The sequence below is a fragment of the Cupressus sempervirens genome, chromosome 4 (assembly GCF_028749045.1).
Source record: "Cupressus sempervirens isolate cs-2001-9-10 chromosome 4, ASM2874904v1, whole genome shotgun sequence".
Lineage (NCBI taxonomy): Eukaryota > Viridiplantae > Streptophyta > Pinopsida > Cupressales > Cupressaceae > Cupressus > Cupressus sempervirens.
Window position 1 is genome coordinate 331,042,405 of NC_143121.1, and position 18,879 is coordinate 331,061,283.

At 35.9% G+C, this 18,879-nt stretch overlaps 2 protein-coding genes across 2 annotated transcripts in view; one reads left to right on the top strand and one right to left on the bottom strand.

Moving 5' to 3' along the window:
- ALDH22A1 (aldehyde dehydrogenase 22A1) overlaps window positions 1–18,879 on the bottom strand; it is a 194,195-nt gene that overhangs the window by 48,845 nt on the left and 126,471 nt on the right. Inside the window, exons 7-10 of the mRNA XM_089825110.1 lie at window positions 3,861–3,964; window positions 3,660–3,738; window positions 3,052–3,147; window positions 2,738–2,875 (exon numbers count right to left, since the gene is read on the bottom strand). Coding sequence (XP_089681236.1) covers window positions 2,738–2,875; window positions 3,052–3,147; window positions 3,660–3,738; window positions 3,861–3,964 — 417 coding nt within the window. The remainder of the gene's footprint in view (window positions 1–2,737; window positions 2,876–3,051; window positions 3,148–3,659; window positions 3,739–3,860; window positions 3,965–18,879) is intronic.
- Window positions 16,862–17,799, top strand: LOC149561372 (uncharacterized). Its single transcript, XM_089823778.1, has 2 exons — window positions 16,862–17,228; window positions 17,346–17,799. Exons 1-2 carry the CDS (start codon window positions 17,015–17,017, stop codon window positions 17,546–17,548), a joined length of 417 nt encoding a protein of 138 aa, XP_089679904.1. The 5' UTR covers window positions 16,862–17,014; the 3' UTR covers window positions 17,549–17,799.

Genomic DNA, 18,879 nt, shown 5'->3' on the forward strand with positions numbered 1-18,879 from the left:
ATAGCCCTAGCAGCTTCCATAATTGTATTACTCTTTCTTTCTGCTACCCCGTTTTGCTTTGGGTTATAAGGAACAGTGTACTCCCTATTAATCCCTAATTCTTTACAAAACCTTTTAAACAAGTCTAAGTTATATTCTCCTTCATTATCAGTTCTAAAGGCTTTAATTTTATGTCCTGAAAAATTTTCAGTTAATGCTTTGAATTCTTTAAATCTTTGTAGGATTTCTTCTGATTCCTTGCATTTTAAAAAGTAAATCCATGTTTTCCTAGAGAAGTCATCTATGAACAAGATATAATACCAGAATCCTCCAAGAGAAGGAACAGACATAGGTCCACATAAATCTAAATGAATTAATTCTAGTACATTATTTGTTTTCATAGTGCTATCATGAAAGGGACTTCTGGTGCTTTTACCCAGAGCACACCCTTTGCAAATACTAGGGTGGTCTTTATTTAATTTGGGTAATCCAATAACCATCTTTTCCATAGTTGATAAAGTTTTAAAATTTGGATGCCCTAATCTTCTGTGCCATATTTCATTTGAATCTTCAGCTTCGTGGACTAGGGCTTGAATGGATCGACTAGATTCTATATTCTATTCATACAAATATCCCTTTCTTTGACCAATTAACTTTGCTTTCTTGATGGAAGAGTTCTTAGCCCAAGTTAATACTTTGCCATCCATGAATGCAAGATTGTGTCAATCATCTTGAAGTGTTGTAATTGAGATTAGGTTTCTTTTAATCCCTGGTACATAGAGTACACCTTTAAGAAGAAGAGTATTTCTTGATTTTAGTTTCAAAGTACAATTTCCAATTCCTTCAACGGAGTGTGCTAAGTTATCACCAATAGTAACTTCACCGTTAACCTTCTCTGATAAAGAATCTAGAGTTTCATTGTATCTCGTTATATGTCTAGAAGATCCACTATCAATTAACCATGCTTTATTTGAAATTTCATTTGATGGATAGGAATACTAAACACAGTTCTCAAGATCATAAGTATCTTCTTCTCTAATGACATTTGTACAATTTGCCTGTTGTTTGGAATTTTCAGGACAATTAGATCTATAATGTCCAAATTTTTCACATTTGAAACACTTTATTTTACATAGATCTTTCTTGGGCTTTCCATTCTTTTGATTTCCCTTTTTCTTCTTGAAATGATTCTTCTTGCCTTTATAGGAGTTTGTATTAAGAACATGAAGTTCTTCATCTTCTACTTTTGGTTTCCCTCATTTCTTTAGTTTTCTAGATTCCTCTTGAAAACAATCATTCTTGAGTTTGTTAAAGTCCGAGAGCTGATCTCTGGCACTTATTCCTTGTGAGAATGTCTCCCATGAATCTAGGAATCCATCTATAGCGATAAGTGTTAATGCGCTATCACTAATGACAGTTCCTATGCTTGATAGTTCATCTCTGATGCTGGCAACTCTTAAGAAGTAAGAACTTAACGATTCTCCTTTCTTTATCTGAATGTGATTCAGTTGCCTTTTTAGTGCAAGAACTCTAGTTGCATTGTTTACTTCATAGCCATTTCGTAATGCATTCATCATATCAAAGGCAGTTTGATGTTTTGTAAGCATAGGTACAATATCATTTTTAACTCCATCCAAGAGGATTTAAATAGCTTTTCCATTTCCTCTCCTCTAGATAGATTTGTGAGGTTCAACTGGGGGTTGTTTGGATGCTCCATCAATGAATTGTTTTACATTGTTCTCTTCAAGAATCATCATGATTCTGAACTTCCAAGCTTCAAAGTGCTCTTTCCCATCAAACCTATCCTCGGATCTGATTGTGTAAGCCATGGAAGATAGAAGATTGTTGCTTGATGTGTACAAAGTCTGACGACTGAAATTTAGCAGAGCCTAGGTTCGATTACCAGAGCTCTGACACCATGTAAAGTTTTTGCTAAATCCTTATCTCTTAATCAGACTTTTAATCCAGTCTTATATGCTAAGAATGATCTTCTAAGTAGTATGAATAATAATGAAATTAGTGCTTATTATAATGCAGATACAATACTAAATATTTAACCTTTTATTGTGATGGAGAATCTCAGATATAAATCACAGGATATAAAATGCTTATAGGAGCAGACTGCTGTAACTGTGTGTCCTTTAATCTGCATTTACAACCTACTTATATATCCGTTCTAAAGAGTATGTCCCTCAAGGGACATAACCCTTCCTAACTTGGCACTAATTATATTCTTCCTAAGTCGGCGATCTGGGAGACACGTGTTAGTAAAGACTAACTAAGAGTTAGTTTGGTCAAGCATTAGCAATTGCATCATTAGAAATCGCCGGCACCTATAGGAGAGATATATATATCATTAAATGCCAACATTAGAGATATATTACCATTAAGAGGAAGTACGGTCTGTACTGTCAGACCTGTAGGTTTATCTTGGTTAATATTCTTAACAGGTTCCTAAGCCCTAGTCCTTAACTTCAGCATTGGGATGCTCAGCCTTCTTGCTCCCTTTACAACATACCCCCTTCAGATGACAATCTACATTTCTAGTTGCACATTGTACCTAGACTTAAACCACTTTCAGTTTATCTCCTTTGTTTTTGTTAGTTTGTTTTAATCTCTTTACTTATCGGTAAGATTACCTCGTAGGATTCTTATCACTCTACAAATTTTTCATTTAGTTAGGTCACTTGTGAACAATAAAATAATGTCCTCCTTACACTGCATAAAAAAATTGAGTTGGATGCATCATCATACTTACCACACGCACAGACTTTATGATCTTGATTACTTCAGCCACGAAAGATTCATACACATCCTGGTGTACATAGAACCTCTCAGCACCAGCACAATTTTGTCCACTTGATTGTAAAGCAGCTCGGACAGCTATTTGTGCAACCTGGCATATCATAAAGTTTGAGTCAAAAGTAACTAGGTTTTACAAATCACAAGCACATCCGCATGAAAATTAAAGAAAAAGCTACCACATGTCAGAATCAGATAGATGAAGAACAAGATACTCCTTAGCATTATTCTGTCACATCTGATAAAGAAGTTGCTGATAAGAGAGCATACATGAGGAACATCCACATCATCACAAACAATGAATGCATCTTTTCCACCAAGTTCCAAAGTAACCGGTGTCAATGTCTTTGATGCATTCATCATGACCTGCACGAAAAAATGAGTTTTAACAAATAATTATTTCTTGTAATGGAATGATTATCTAACATCTAAACTAGCTGCTCCAGTCAAAACTTTTTTTATTTTTTTTATTTTTTTTATTTAAGATCTCCAGTCAAAACTTTGAAAGGATGCAATATCATATCCATGTGAGATATTTATACCAACAAAGTAAATGTCGGAAAAAACAATTCCAGGATATTACATACACATTGATATCCATTTTGTAACTCTCTCTTAATTCTAATCACAGGAAAGTTGTAGTTAAAAGCAAGTTTAGAAATTTAAAACAAAAAAACAGAATAATAGCTACCAAACAAGATGTGTTCAGGCTAAATAGAAATGTATTTAAGTAATAAGGATATTCAAAAGTAGAATAATATTGCAACATTGTTTCCACACTTCTGAAGTCTTTTCTTTTGGTAGCCAAAAAATTAACTACCCATATAAACATGTATGAAGGTAAAACTATTAATTCCTGAGAATAAATAAAAGCATACCATCTTTCCAACACCTGGGGATCCAACAAAGATTACTTTATCAACAGAGGAGACAAGTGCTTCTCCAGTCTCACCAAAACTGCAATATAGGAATTTTCAATCAGCAAAACAAAAAAGAGGAAGGCAAGAACAGTTCAGCAGCGCGAAAAATCAGTGGCTCCAGCAGTAATTCAAGCTATGCTAGACATGTACACAATTTACCCTGTAATCACGTGAACCAGATCTGCAGGTGCTCCTGCTGCCAAAAGTGCTGCTTGAACAATCCGAAAATAGAAGCAGCCAGACCAGCTTGCATGCTCAGAGACCTTGTGAAGCATAATCATCTAGTTTAACTTTTGGGGATAAAAGATAATATTATGTGCGTATTAATATAAATTTCCAAAATTACCATGGGCTTGTGTAACAAATCAAAGGGAGTATGGTGAGAAGAGTTAATATTTCATGGCTACAAAATAACAGATTATTAAATCAAACAGGTGTTGCAAAACAGCTTAGACTTACAGTATATGCTGATTTTTCAAGATCTAAATTCTAATCACAAAGTAAACATAAGTAAAGGAAAAGGAGCATATCTTCTAGGAGGTAGTAGGAGCCTATGCCTGTTGAAGCTAGGTAGGTGATTACACTTGTGCATTAGCTGCTCCCAAGTTTTCCAGTGTAACAGAAGCACCGTGGGACAACGGGACGTCAAGACGAGTTTCCAGTATGGGGAAAAGAAGGGCTTCAATTTTGGGATGGTGGGAGGAAGGTGGAGGGGGGTAGACGTGTTGTAATTTGCTATACATATAGTACTTGAAATACTGGTCATGAAATGATGTATAATAGTACGAGGACTAACAAATTATAATACCAAATAGTTGAACATAGCAAAATTACAACATTAATATCAAAAATATCATAAAGATAATTACATTGAGTAGTACGATATCAAAACACGTACAAAATCATGAATGTAGGTTCATAACTATGTATATGTAGTGTGTGTGTGACAATTATGGTAGCCAGTAACCCGCCTTTATGTAACAAGCGCCGCATGTAAGATGGAGGCACGAAGGTGGTAAGGGGGTGGGGGAATTAGGAACCTGAAGTCCCCAGCCGGGGATGCCCCCAACTAAGGTGGTGGTAGGGGGACGAGGTGGGAACGAGTCCCCATGTTACACTGAGTTTTACTGACAGTTTTTGTTGTGACCAAGCCATCCAAGAGCTTATATTCCATGCTATGTGCATTGATTGCCATTCTGTCCCTTTCCTCTGAAAAAGATCCAGCAGGGCAATTTCTATGTTAATTTCAAATCAGGCTGTCATCTAGTTTATGCTTTTCTGAATGACAATAGACAGGTGTCTTCTCACTTTTTCTGTAGACAGAATTTACTCTTATACGCCTGTCCTACATTTTAGGCTTAAGAAGTTTTTTTTTTTTGCAAGGTTGATGTAGAGATCGTAGAGCTTACAAATATTATTGTAATCAGATCTGGTAAGGTATAACTCCTATAATGAGCTCTGCTGGCTCACTCCAAAACTATGCTGAAGAATGGCCTTTTTTTTTGTTTCGAGTTTCTTGAAATTTCCAATTCTTTTGTTTTTGGAGATTTATGCTTTTTGTTCTTTTTCAGATATATAGAAATGCTCATAAAACTAAACACAAAATTAAAACTGATATGAAACACCAACAAATTAATTTCAATAGCAATGATACAGGTCTGAAATTATGACAATGCACGACACAAAGCAATTCAACTTAATTGAAGAACCTGATTCCAAATGATTGACGTTGTAGATTTGGAGATCACAGTTTCTTAAACTCCAAACACCAATAGCAGAAATCCGATCACAGCCCTAGGAAGTGGTACACTGTCGTTGTTTGGTCAAGCATTGCCTGAAAAAACGTCAACAGTGCCCTACTAAAGAGCTATGCAAGTTATGATTCAGATCGCAGCCAGTATTAAACTCCACAAAATGGTGTTTGATTACAAGGATTGTACAGCAGATTCAATGTCACGATAATTAATTTCCCTTTCTAATCAAATCACTGCCAAACAATTGATTGAATGGTATACAACAGCACCATTCAAATCCTCAGATAATCTCAGACCAATACCAGCAGATAGAGCACAATTCACCTGGTATTTCACAAACTCAAAGTGCTGAAATGGTGAAGAATTCACAATTCTCCAACAATGTTGAAATCCTTGTTTCAATCTCTTCTCCGAACACAAAGATATCAAATGCATAATCAATAACATAAGCAAGTGAATAATAATTCCTTGCAAGGCATTATATTTATAACATTTCAATGCAAAGGCTTTTTCTTTACACTCAACGCTAAGAGTCTTCATGAGCACACTTTTCACTTAAATGTCTTTTGCTTTATGCTTAGGCACATATTTAAATAATATAATTTATTAACTCCCTTTGGCTCCAAAAATGACATTTTCATCAATATCATGATATACTAACACACAAGGCCATTGTTTCATGTGCCCAAGATTTAAAGCTCTCCAACCCAATTCCAACAAGCTATGACACTAAGGTGGCCCATATACAATACTAGAAAAAATAGCAACCTCAGCGTATTTAATTAAATAATAATCATAATTCACCCGTCTTGCAAAAAAAGAATGAAGAAGCTTCATTATCAAAATTTGATAGCACATGAGTGTTCCTGATAAATAAAGACAAATGATTCTGACAAGGTGACTTACTAAAAATAGATGCTCCCTCCAAGATTCTTAGAGCCCAAACCAAAAGCCAAAAATAAAAACTGAGAGCATCACTCAACTTCTCTAACTCATCTAAGCATCTGTTAACTTACTATAAAAAGTAAATCCCACCAAATGGAGCCATAACACTCAACAGGTTCCTCTAATAGGTTAAACCATTATTAGCCTACAACGACCCAGTAATAGGCTAAATCCACCCACTATCATGGTCATGCCAAAAAGGGGACATTAAAATAACTCAGTAGTGGATCTGTAAATATGGAATTAAGACATGAATTACCAATTGGTGTTTTTTCTTCAAATCCATACATAGTAAACAATATCACCAACCCCCACTTCTATTGTTTCAATAAACCACAGTTCCGAACCATGAAAGTACAGAATTACTTGCTGCTGATAGTGAATATTGTAACCAGATCAAGCCTGTTTCCTGAGTTATAATCTGTAACAGCAACATAATCACCCTGGAAGGAAAAGTTTACACTTAAAATTCACCCGAGATTGAGGCATAAAACCCTGAATTAGACAACGCAATGGATGGCTAACTCGCAAAGTGCTCAGATTTGTGCCCGGTTTGCTCATGCCCAGCCAGATATAGCTCAACAATTATCCTAACACCAGACTGAGCTCCATCACAATCTGCTCTTAGCTTGGAAAATTCAGATCAATTAAGTGCTCGTAGGTTAGTTTGAACCTTCAGGTGAGTCTACACCGAAGTCCTCCACACAACTCTCCAGATCTACCCTTGATGGAACTCAGAATCTGCCCACAAGCATATGTGACTAAGAGTCTTCCTACAACCACCAAGACCTGTGTATGAATACAGATTTCAGAACAAAAAATGGGATAAGGTAGGTTAGGGTTTCATCTATCCTCCTTATGCCAATCAAGGATTTTTGTTCTGGTGGTATCAGAACTTGTGTAAAGTTTCCAAAATCCTCCAACAATCAGCTCAAACTTGGATACCAGCCGCTACATGAGTCATGTGAAAAAGAACAAATACTAGGCCAAACAACTAGCTTAACAAAATTTAACCTTCAAAATATAGTTTCTCTTCTTTTTTTTTAATCCAGTTTATTGTGTCCAACCCCTGAGGTCCCTGGACCGAGGATGGTTTGAATTGATCCTTGATCCAATGACAGTCCGACAATGGGTATGGACAAAGTCCATCCCAAATGCTGGCGGTTTGAAACAGCCACAGCACAGTTTGCACCCGTACAAACCCAGGTGAACTTGGGCAGACCACGGTCAAACCAAGGTAGGCTCGCAATTAGTTTCAACACCTTGTCAAATTTGTTTTGCAATTTTAATTATTTTTTCACATCCACAACCCTAAAAGGTGGATCCTAAGGAGTTATGTGCCTTTTATTGTTCATTTGGTGTGCAAGAAGGTCATTTTCTCTTGAGATAGAGCAAATAGGTGGCTGAGCAAGAGTTTGGTTGCACAAGGAGACAGAAAATTGAGTTGTGGATCTTCATCAAGTGTTCATTCCTACACGTTTGCAAGCTTTCAATGAGTGGAAGAGGTAATCTTTTTTTCATTTGATTTCGTTTTTGTTGAAGTTTTGTAATTTATCTTTCATTGTCCATAATATCTACCTTTTTTGAGAAAAAAGCCACTCTCAAGTTTTTAGTTTGAACATGTATAAAATTTCTTGCCATGGCAACTATAGTGGCATCTACCTCTTCCTTCGTGGGGAATAATGAACAACAAACAATAGATCCAAATTCTAAATGTTCTTTGTGGATTCTGGAAGCATCTTGCGATCAAAAGGCCCCTTCCAGAAGGCAGTGCATCTCGTTAGAAATGTCAGAGTTGTGATAAAGAAAGAAATAGTTCATTTTATCATGTGGTAGGCCATTTTGTGGATTCCCTAGAAGAGTCATGAAATGCCCTGGAAAAAAAATGCACATATACCAAATGAAACAAATATTAAAATTTATTGCAGAGCATGAAGCAGTAGAAGAGAGTGAAGCACGTAGAAGCACTGGCAGCAAAAAAAATCAAAGAGAATGCAGAGCCCTCTACAAATATTGTGATAGAAGACCACCCCTTTTATAATACTGCAACTAAGTCTGAAACTGAAACTCAAGCACCCATTACATGCAAACGAAAGGGATAATTGAAAATTGCATTCAAAATGAGAGTTGAGGTATTGTCGACATTGATGTAGCAAGATGCATATATCCAAATGGGCTGCCTTTCAGCTTTGTTCATTCCCCATACCAGAAGAAAATGTTGACAAGTGTCAATGAAGCTCCAAGAGGGTATAAAGGCCCCAGTTATGACAAAGTACAGACCAGCTTGTTGGATAGAGAGATCAAGGTGGTTGAGGATGCTTTGAAACCTGCAAGAGACTATGGATTGAGACAAGTATCTATTGTTTCAAATGGGTGGAAAGATGCAAGAAACGGTCCATTAATGAATGTCATAGAGGTAACAACTAAAAGAGCAATGCTTTTGAAATCCATGGATTGTGAGGGGAAAGTAAAATATGGGCCATTCATTGCTGATACTCTCATCTCTACCATTGAATAAGTGGAACCTAGAAACATTGTCCAAGTCATAACGTACAACATAAAGAATTGAAGCGTTGTTTTTTGTTGGTTGAAGAGCAATATCAGCATCTATTGTCACTCAATCTTATGCTACAAAAGATTGGGATCAAAATTGGATGGATCAAAGAGGTGTATGCAGAGGTTAAGAACATCCAAATGTTCATCACAAACCACCAGATGACTCAAGGAATTTTCTAATTATTGTCACAAACGAAAATGACGATGATGACAACAATGATGATTATGATGATGAGAACAATGATGGTCATGACGTTGATGCTGACGATTATGATGATGCTGACGGTGATGATGGTATGATGATGATGATGAAGAAGAAGAAGAAAAAGTAAAAATTATTAATCCATCAGCTCAAACTTTACACAATGATACTTGAACTTGATGTTATCATCTATCATTTGACATTTTAGGATTTTGAATTTGAGCTTGAAGTATATGATGCTATGATGGTATGATCATAAGATTCATAAAGCTATAATTACAAGTTTATGGTGCTTTTGTTATTTATATGATATTACGTGACATTCTATATTTCTAATTTTAATTCATCCTTACAAGCTCCATTATATAGATATATATAAATTTTAGTTGTTTTTGTACTAAGGAACACAAATTCCATTTCAAAATTTTGTCATACCAGCAAACCGATTCTCTGAACCCAAATCCAATCCCAAACTGATAACTTTGTTTATATTAAATAGGTATCACTTAAGGTTAGTGTTTACAAACACATATTTATGTATTTTTATTTTTGCAAGTCGTCCTCAAGGAAATGGGGGCATGATAATCCTTCATACTCAAGATTGCTTGTTCCCAAGCAACTTCAAACTCAAACATTCTAATACTCCCACATCTTTCCAAGTGACATCTTCGAGAGGTAGATTCTTCTACTTCACCATATATTTTGAAAAAGCCTTGTTTCTCAATTTTTCCTCCCTCACACCCAAGATTGCTTCAAGTTCTAGAATAATTTTTCCTTCATCATCAAGTGTCAGCAACTCTAATGAAGGGGTGCCCTGTTGTCCAGAGCCTTCTATAATCCTAATACATGAAAAAATGTTGTTGATTCTACTTTTATCGTGTTCAAGCTCATATGCAAACTTACCAATCTTCCTTATGATCTTGTACTGGCCATAAAATTGTGGCTTTAACTTCTTAGCACCATTTCCTTTAAGTGAAGACTGACTGTAGGGCTAAAATCTCAAGAAAACTATGTTCCCTACCTCAAATACCCTCAGTTTAGTGGCAATCATCAAACAACTTTTGCTGAATTAGAGACTACTGTAGATCTTTTTTATGTTTTCACAACTTTTTGAATTAAATCCAAGAATGAAACAGCATCATTCCCGTAAAGTGCCTTGACAAAGGTCATACCTAGTCATACCTATTGACATATGTTGGTTGTAATTGTTATAATACTTGATCCATTTTATTTGTTGTTCTTAGGAATTTAGGATAAGGTTGGCACTTAAATGAGTTATAGAGTTGTTGTATTTATGATAGGTTTCGTCATTTATGACAACATATGCTCTTATGTTCATGAAAGACTCAGATTCTATATATCGCAGGCTACTTATCAGATCAGAGAGGTTAGTGTTTGACAGATTTAGATAAGCGAGCTTACATATGTGTGGTGGAATGACACTACACATTATGTCTATGTTCCCAATACTTTGTGTGATGTTTTGGTTGAGTTACAGGTTGATTGGTGAAGACTGGTAGCAGACCAGTGTACAGGAATTATGAAAATGACAGTTGCAGGTAGCTTTGCTATATCTTATTGGTGAACTGGAATTATTGCTCACACATGGAGGATGGTAGAAGACTTGTCCGTGCGCATATGTTCAGAAGTGTGAGGCATTTGGATTATTCCGGAAAGGTCGCTAGTGTGTAATGTGCGATGTATTTTATTGGCAGTCGACTCTGTTATTGTAATGTGTGGTTTATTATTGAAAACGTAATATTACCACTGTAACGTGTGGGAAACGTAATATAATGGTTGTATTCAGGCTTATGGAGGCGTGTATGCCTTAGCATGGTCCTATGTAATTAATTGTATATAGGAGAAGCTCTAATAGGCCGACCTAATTAAATATTTGTGAAGGGTACAAAGGAGAGTTGTTTTCCTTGTTTGGTATGTATGCTATGAGAGTCATATGTCTTGATACATATGATGCGAGCCTCAATGTTGGATCAGCAAAGAAGAGCAAAAATGATGTTGGATGATCGACAAGTAAATTGTGGATCAGTCAGTTCATGTTCGATGGATATGTTATCTTGAAAGTAGTATCTTTCACTTTTGTTGGAGCACTTAGATAGTGAGTATACTTGTTCTTTTCAGCCTTTAACAGGGTTAAAGCTTCCTAACAAGGGCTCAAGGTCTCCTAATAGGGAGATGTCCTTTAACAGGGATTGTTGTACTAAATGAATTGTAATTGACTCCTTGCAGGGTCACATCCTTTCACAAGGAACTTATATATTAGTACATTATCTTGTGGATACCATCACAACCAAGGTTTTCCCTCTGCTCAAGGGTTTCCCTAGTCAACAAATCATTGTGTTATGGTACATGGTTTCTTACTCTTGTGCATCATTGTTTTAATTGTTGGAAATTAGTTTTATAAGTTTGGATTTAATTATATCTATTCACCCCCCCACCCCAAGTTGTGTGTGGACTTTACTTCTTAACAATTGATATCAAAGCATCCGATCCTCTTTGAAAAGGAAGCTTAGCAGCTTGACATTTACAATGGCTTAAGGGAAGCCTTAATAAGTGCCCTATCTAAATGAGAATTCATTGAGGTAAAGGAACTTGACCTAGCACATGATATTTGGAATAAATTTAAAAAGTTAATAAATGTGATGAATATACAAAGAGAACAAAATTACATGGAAAACTAGATTAGAGAATGCTAGAATGTAGGAAGATGAAACCATTAGAGAATATGTACAAAGGATTATTGAAATTGCAATGGGAATAAATAGCACAGGAGGAACTATAACAGAAGATAAAGTTGTTGAGAAAATTCTCTGATCCTTAACACCAACATATAAGAACAAGGTCAATGCAATTCAGGAAGTCATTCCTCATTAAAAAATTCAACAGGAAAATGTTAATTGGTAAGTTACAAGCTTTTGAAACTGGAAGAATGAAAGATTCTTTGTCTAGAATTCAGACTACATTTAAAGCTAGTGTACACAAGGATAAAAGAGTTATGACCAAAAGTGTGAGCACCGGTAGCAGAAATCTTGGAGGGTATGCAAGTGAATGGGCAAAAATTGAAGAAGAAGAAAGCAAGTTGGATGAACTTGAATCTTTGATCGCAAAGAGAGAACAAAGAGGTAAAGGAGTATTAAAGGCAAGTTACCTATACACTGTTATACATGCAAGAAAATTGGTCATTTTGCATCAAGATGTCCTACAAGAGAATCTAAGGTTAACCCTAGACCCTACAAATCATATTTCCTAAAGAGTTTCTTTATGTTAGTGATGATGAGATTGAGACTAAGGATATTGACTTTAAAAGTTTAAAGACAGTAATAATAAGGATGAGATATGATTTGTTGCTCTTAAAGATGAAAGTCATGTTAAAGAAGAAAAAGCTCTTGTTAAACATGTTGAGAGAAAAAGAATACGCTAGATTATAGCCAGTGGATGTTCACATAACAGGACAGGTGGCAAAGATAGGTTTGTGGAGCTGGAAAAGTATGATGGAGGTGTTGTCATAATTGGTGACAATACACCTTGCTTGGTAAAAGGAAGAGGTTCAGCATCACTTGATGGTAAGACCAACACTGATGATATATTATAAGTTAATGGTTTGAAACATAATTTTCTGAGTGTTGGCCTGCTTGTGGACAAGGGTTATCATATACAATTCACTGATAAGAAATGTTTAATCAAGGATAAGGAAATGAGATTGCAGCTAGTACTAGTGTTGGTGTTTTGATAGCTTTGGTAGGATAAACCTGTGAGGTCAAAAGAAATTAATATAATCACAATAATATATATATAACCATTAATTAATGTCATTATATTTATCATATTCTTGAATAGACATCTCCCGAAGGGACATGTCTATTCTCTTGGTTTATTCCTCGTACAAATATAAGGACACTGCTATTTCGAAAACACAAACCAAATATCATGGCAGTGCTTAGTACATTTGCAACAATCCTGAAAATTCAACATAGTATCAGAGCCAAGTTGCGAATGTAAATTAAAGTATGAGGAGTTGAGTAAGAGCCTTATTGATGATATTGTATTAATGAGTGGTTCCTTGCGACTACCAAAGGTACAGGAAATGGTTTGATATTTCTTAAATGGCAAGGAGTTCTATAAATCAGTAAACCCCGATGAAGCAGTAGCGTTTGGTGCTGCCCTTGAAGCAGTTGTCTTGAATAAGGATGACATTGACATTGTCTTGGTGGATGTAAGACCTTTGAATCTTGCAATCACATTGGCAAGTGATAATATAATTTACTTGAAGTATGATTCGAAGATTCCATTCCAGAGTATATAAAAGATACCAACTGTTTACCAGCGTCCTCCATCCTTGTCCCTGAATGGCGGATTCTATCCAGACAATGTGCAAAAGATGTCAACAACTCATTAATGTCAAAAGTATGGAATATCAAGTGGTGTATTACCTGTAAAATGTGGAATCGTCATTGAGGAATGTGGACTGTTCACAAAGTCTGATGATTGCATGCTCTTGCTGCTTGTGCCAAAATTGAGAAGCTTTAGAATGGGTAATCGATATTCTTTATAGCATGATGGTGGTCAATTTTTTTTTTGCCAAGCAAGAACACTTCAATATTTGTGACCAAATTGGAAGCCAATATCACCCATACCATAATTGTGGAGGAGGAAATGTGTGGGTTATAAGTTATCCATCAAAAGACTCACGTTATTTGCATACTCATCAAGAAATGACAGACCCGCAGTTGGTGACGAAGCTTAAGACAAGTGAAATTTTTGTGATAGATGGGCAAAACAATCCTTCACCCCAAATTATTCTAGAAATTTCTATTTAAGTCGGTTTTTCCTGTGACACTATTCCTACTAAAATATTCGATCATAATGTGCAAATCGGCTACAGTGGCCATAGAGAAACGTCAAACTACGTAGGGCAAGGTGTTAATGGTCCATATACTATGGAAGGATAAGAGGATGTGTGTGTGGTTAATGAAATAAAATATCTTCTGCAATCTCTGAAAGGCATATCATTTGAGGAGAGGGTTCAGATGTTACTACCTTTGCTTGAGGAGAAGGAGACGATGCAGTCCTACGACTCATCTGATATCTTCCATGACCTAGTGTTGAGGTGGTCAAAATATGATATGCATCTGCCATGCCGAAAGGACAAGGACAATTAAATAAGAAGTCATCCATATGTTTGAACACACCAATCTCATTACAGTGAGTATATAAGGTATTGTAATTTCTATTTGTTCACATTATTATATGATATGAGAACTATATATATATTATGTATATATAATAGAATTTGAGATATATATCTATTTAAAATGATATTTAATGATGTTATATAATATTATGCAAGTATAAAAGGTTAGGTACGAAAAATTATTTAAAAAAATTTCACCTTATATAATATGTTTATATTTAGGAGCATATTTATATAATTGCATACATAATAAGAACGGTGTTTTAAAGGGAAATTTATCCATAGATGTTACTCGATAATTTATATTATGAATAATATTGAATAGTAGAATGAGCTATCAGAAGTATGAGATAACTTGTATATGTCTAGGTAAGTATTATGCATTTTTATGATTTGATGCATATGAGAATAGTATTTATTACTATTTGCCTTGATCTTTTCCTCCGAGAATTTTCTTGCAAGAAAAAGAGGGAGATTGAGATTCAGAGGGAGCCTGTCATTTCATTAGAGGCAACCTTGAAACAGAGGGAGCGGATAGAGGATATGATCTAGTAAACCTTCGATGATCTCAGTTATATTGATTCAGAGGGAGTAAACCATGTTGAGATGGATTTTCCAGCGATCAATAAATTGTAGCAGTCATGAGGACTATGATTCATGAATATACCTCGTGGCTATGTGATTTTAATGGGCCTACCCCCTATGTACATCATGAGGAAGTGACAACTTCCAAATGAAGTCACTTGTATCTGCAGAAGTTGTTGTAAGGTGATGATCTTACAATAACTTGTATTATGAGATCAAACAATGAGTATATGGTGAATGTCCTGTATCTCAACATTCTGGGAGGCCATTACTCAAAGAGTACTTAGTGAATATCATTGATATTCTAGGAGGCCAATACTCTTGATATCAGATGTGATATCAAACTTTATTTTGAGTAATTGGTGAATATCGTATGATATTCTGGGAGACAAATACTCATGATGTCAAATGTGATATCACACCTTATTTGAGTACTTGGTGAATATCGGATGTCGATACTCTTGGAGGCCAATACTCTTGATATCAAATGTGATATCAAAATCTTTTCAGTACTTGGTGAATATCGTTGATATTTTGGGAGGCCAATACTCGTAATATCAACTGTTACATCAAAATGGTGAATATACTCATAATATCATCTAATCAAAGATATTTTTTTGTCATACCTAATATTACCAATGGTGTAATACACAGAGTAACGAGAATCGCCATAAAATCGCCTAAATCGGCGATTCAGCGATTAGATTCAGCAATAGCGTTTTTTTGGAGTCAAAAATCGCCATTACCGATTTCATCAGGTGAATCCAAAAAATCGCATGAATCGCCTGAAAAAATCGGCATGAATCACTCGCAGCCAATAAAGTACAGACTTGTAAAATTTTAAAAAATTGCTTGTTTTTTTTACTTTGTTTTTGACCTATTCTCTTTGTTATAACCCTAAAGGGCCTTCTATTTGTTTAACATGAGTAGAAGAGAGGAAAAGTGAGAGAGAAGAAGAGAAAAGAAAAGCCATAGGTTTCTAACCGGCAAGAAGAAAGAGCACAAAAGAGATCAGCAATCCATTTGGGGAGGCCATCAATTGCATTGGGAGCATTAAGGAGCCAATCTCAACACTCCTCAACTCATTTGCAAGAGGTAAGTGCTCTTTTTTTTTTTGCATTTTAGTGTATTATGCATTTTTTGTTAAATTTTTATAGTTTTCAAGATTTTTAGTTTAGATCTTGAATGTTCTTTATTTTTACTAAGTTGCAAACTAGGGTTTGTTATTTTGTAGCTTTTATTAGCTTCAAACTTTGATATTTTACATATAATTTTTTATTGCAGCAGCCTTTGCTTTCATTTTTCACAAATTCGCAATGGGTAGAAAAGATGAATGTTGGAAATATAACGAAGAGTTTCCTGGAAGAACCAAATATCAAACAAAATGTATTTTTTGTAAAGAAAAAATAACTTTCGGGGGTATTTATAGATTGAAATACCACATTGCTGCTATACCTGGACACGATGTTACAATTTGCACTCACCAAACTCCTAAGGCAAAATGCACTTGCTTAATGGCATTAGAAAAAATTGAAAAAGACAAAGCCAATAGGAAAATGCAACTTGAAGGGTTAAGGGGTATTGGCTCCCATGTTCCCGCAGCCGTATCCACATCTGCATCTGCATCAGCTTCTACATCTGTAGGTTGTGTTGGAGAGGGTTCTTCTAGGCCTCCTTTTTATCCTAGTTCTTTTGCTCGTGCTAGTGCTAGTCGGTCACATACTAAGACACAATCCCACACCAACCTATTGTAGCCTAGAGTATGGAAAAACAGAATGGATAGTTACTTTGTGCCTCGCACTACTCCTGGTTCCCAACCCACGCTTGAGGGCATGAGTTTGAACAAGGAGATTCATGATGCTGCCAGAAAGGAGATATGCAAATTTTGGTACTTTTGCAACATTCCATTTATTGCAGCCAGGTAATTGATTCTTTTTTCGTTGTTTTCTTTAAAGTTAAAATTAAAAGTAAAAGTAAAACTTTAATTATATTTACTTGTTTTATAATTTGAGTCTTTGACATCTAAATTTTTATTTGTGACAGGGCTCCTTATTGGCAGAACATGATAGATGCGGTTGCTATTTGTGGTCTGGGGTTTAAAGCCCCAACTGAGGCTGAGTTGAGCGGATACCTCTTGGATGAGATGGTAGAGGACATGAGGGTTGAGCTCAAGGAGAACCGAAAGGAGTGGATTGCAAAGGGTTGCACCATCATGACTGATGGTTGGACAGATAGGAGGAATAGAACACTCCTCAATTTTCTTGTATCCTGTGGAGGTAATTGATCATTCTACTTTCCTACATACATAATTGTAAATTTTGATTTGTTGAATGCTAATTTGTTGATGATCCATTTAATTTTAATATTCTAATTCGTTGTTTTGTTACTTGTAGGATATACCATGTTCATCAAATCCATTGATGCTTCCGCACATGTAAAAAATGCCACATACTTATGTGAGGCTATTGAGGAAGTCATAGCAGAGGTGGGAGAACAAAATGTGATCCAGGTGGTGACGGATAATGTAGCATGTTATGTTGTTGCAGGTAAACTTTTAACTTTTCAAGTTTTGAAAATAAATTTATTTGAATTTTGAAATTTGAATTTCTAATTGACTTAAAATTGTTGTAGGTAAACTTTTGATGGAGAGGCACCCCACCATATTTTGGTCCCCTTGTGCGGCACATTGCATTGACCTCGTGTTGGAGGAAATTGGCAAACTTGAGTTTGTCAAGTCATGTGTGGAAAGGGCAAAAAACATATGCAAATTCATTTATAATCATTCATTTGTCCTTAGCACAATGAGGAAGTACACAGAAGGCAAGGAGTTAGCTCGCCCAGGTATCACGAGGTTTGCCTCGAATTTCATCACCTTGTAGTCCTTGTTGAAATCAAGGGATGAATTGAGGAGCATGTTTGTTGGGCGGGAGTGGATTTCCTCTTCCTATGCTACGACCACTGTAGGGATAGATGTGGCGGATTGCATATTTGATGAGGATAGTTTTTGGAAACCTGCTAGAGAAATCCTGCAGGTAAATTTATTGCAATTTAACATTTAGTATTTTACTTTTACTTTAAGTTATATTATTTTATATTTAAGTTTTGACTCAAGTTTTTTGTTTTACTTTATATGTAAGTCACTGAGCCCCTTGTAGCTTTGCTATGAACTGCTGATGGGAAGAAGTCCTCTATGGGCTACATTTATGAGGGCATGGATAGGGCCAAGGAGGCCATCAGAACCCAATATGCAGGAGTGCAGGAGAGGTATGGCCTTATTTGGGACATCATCGATAGGAGATGGCAGAATCAGCTCCATCGACCCATCCATGCAGCAGCTTACTTTCTGAATCCGGCATATCATTTCCGTCCTGAGTTCAAGGCGGATGCGGAGGTTCTCACTGGCTTATACATAGTGATTCAGAGGTTGAGTAGTGATGAAGATAGCGCTGCTACGATTGTTGAGCTAGACCAGTTCAACAATAAAGAGGGGCCACTTTTCTCTGGCAGGATGGCTATAAATGCTCAGACAACACTACAGCCAGGTAAAAATTAAATAATATATTCAATGTTCATGAATCTAGATTCTAATCTTAAAGTTGATTATGTAATTTTAGAGTTAACTTGTAATTTGTAAATGAGACTAATTGTTTCTATTTTCAATTTTTCCCTTATGCAGATAGATGGTGGCAAATGTTTGGGGCCACAACCCCAAAACTTCAAAAAATTGCCATTCGTATTCTGAGTCAGCCAAGCAGCGCTTCTAGATGTGAGCACAGTTGGTCCATGTTTGAGCACATCCATTCGAAGAGGAGAAACAGGTTGACAGTGCAAAAGTTGAATGATATTGTCTTTGTTCATTACAACCTCCGTCTTAGGATCAGACAGATTTTGGGCACTGACTCCTCTCCGATCATTCTAGAGGAGATT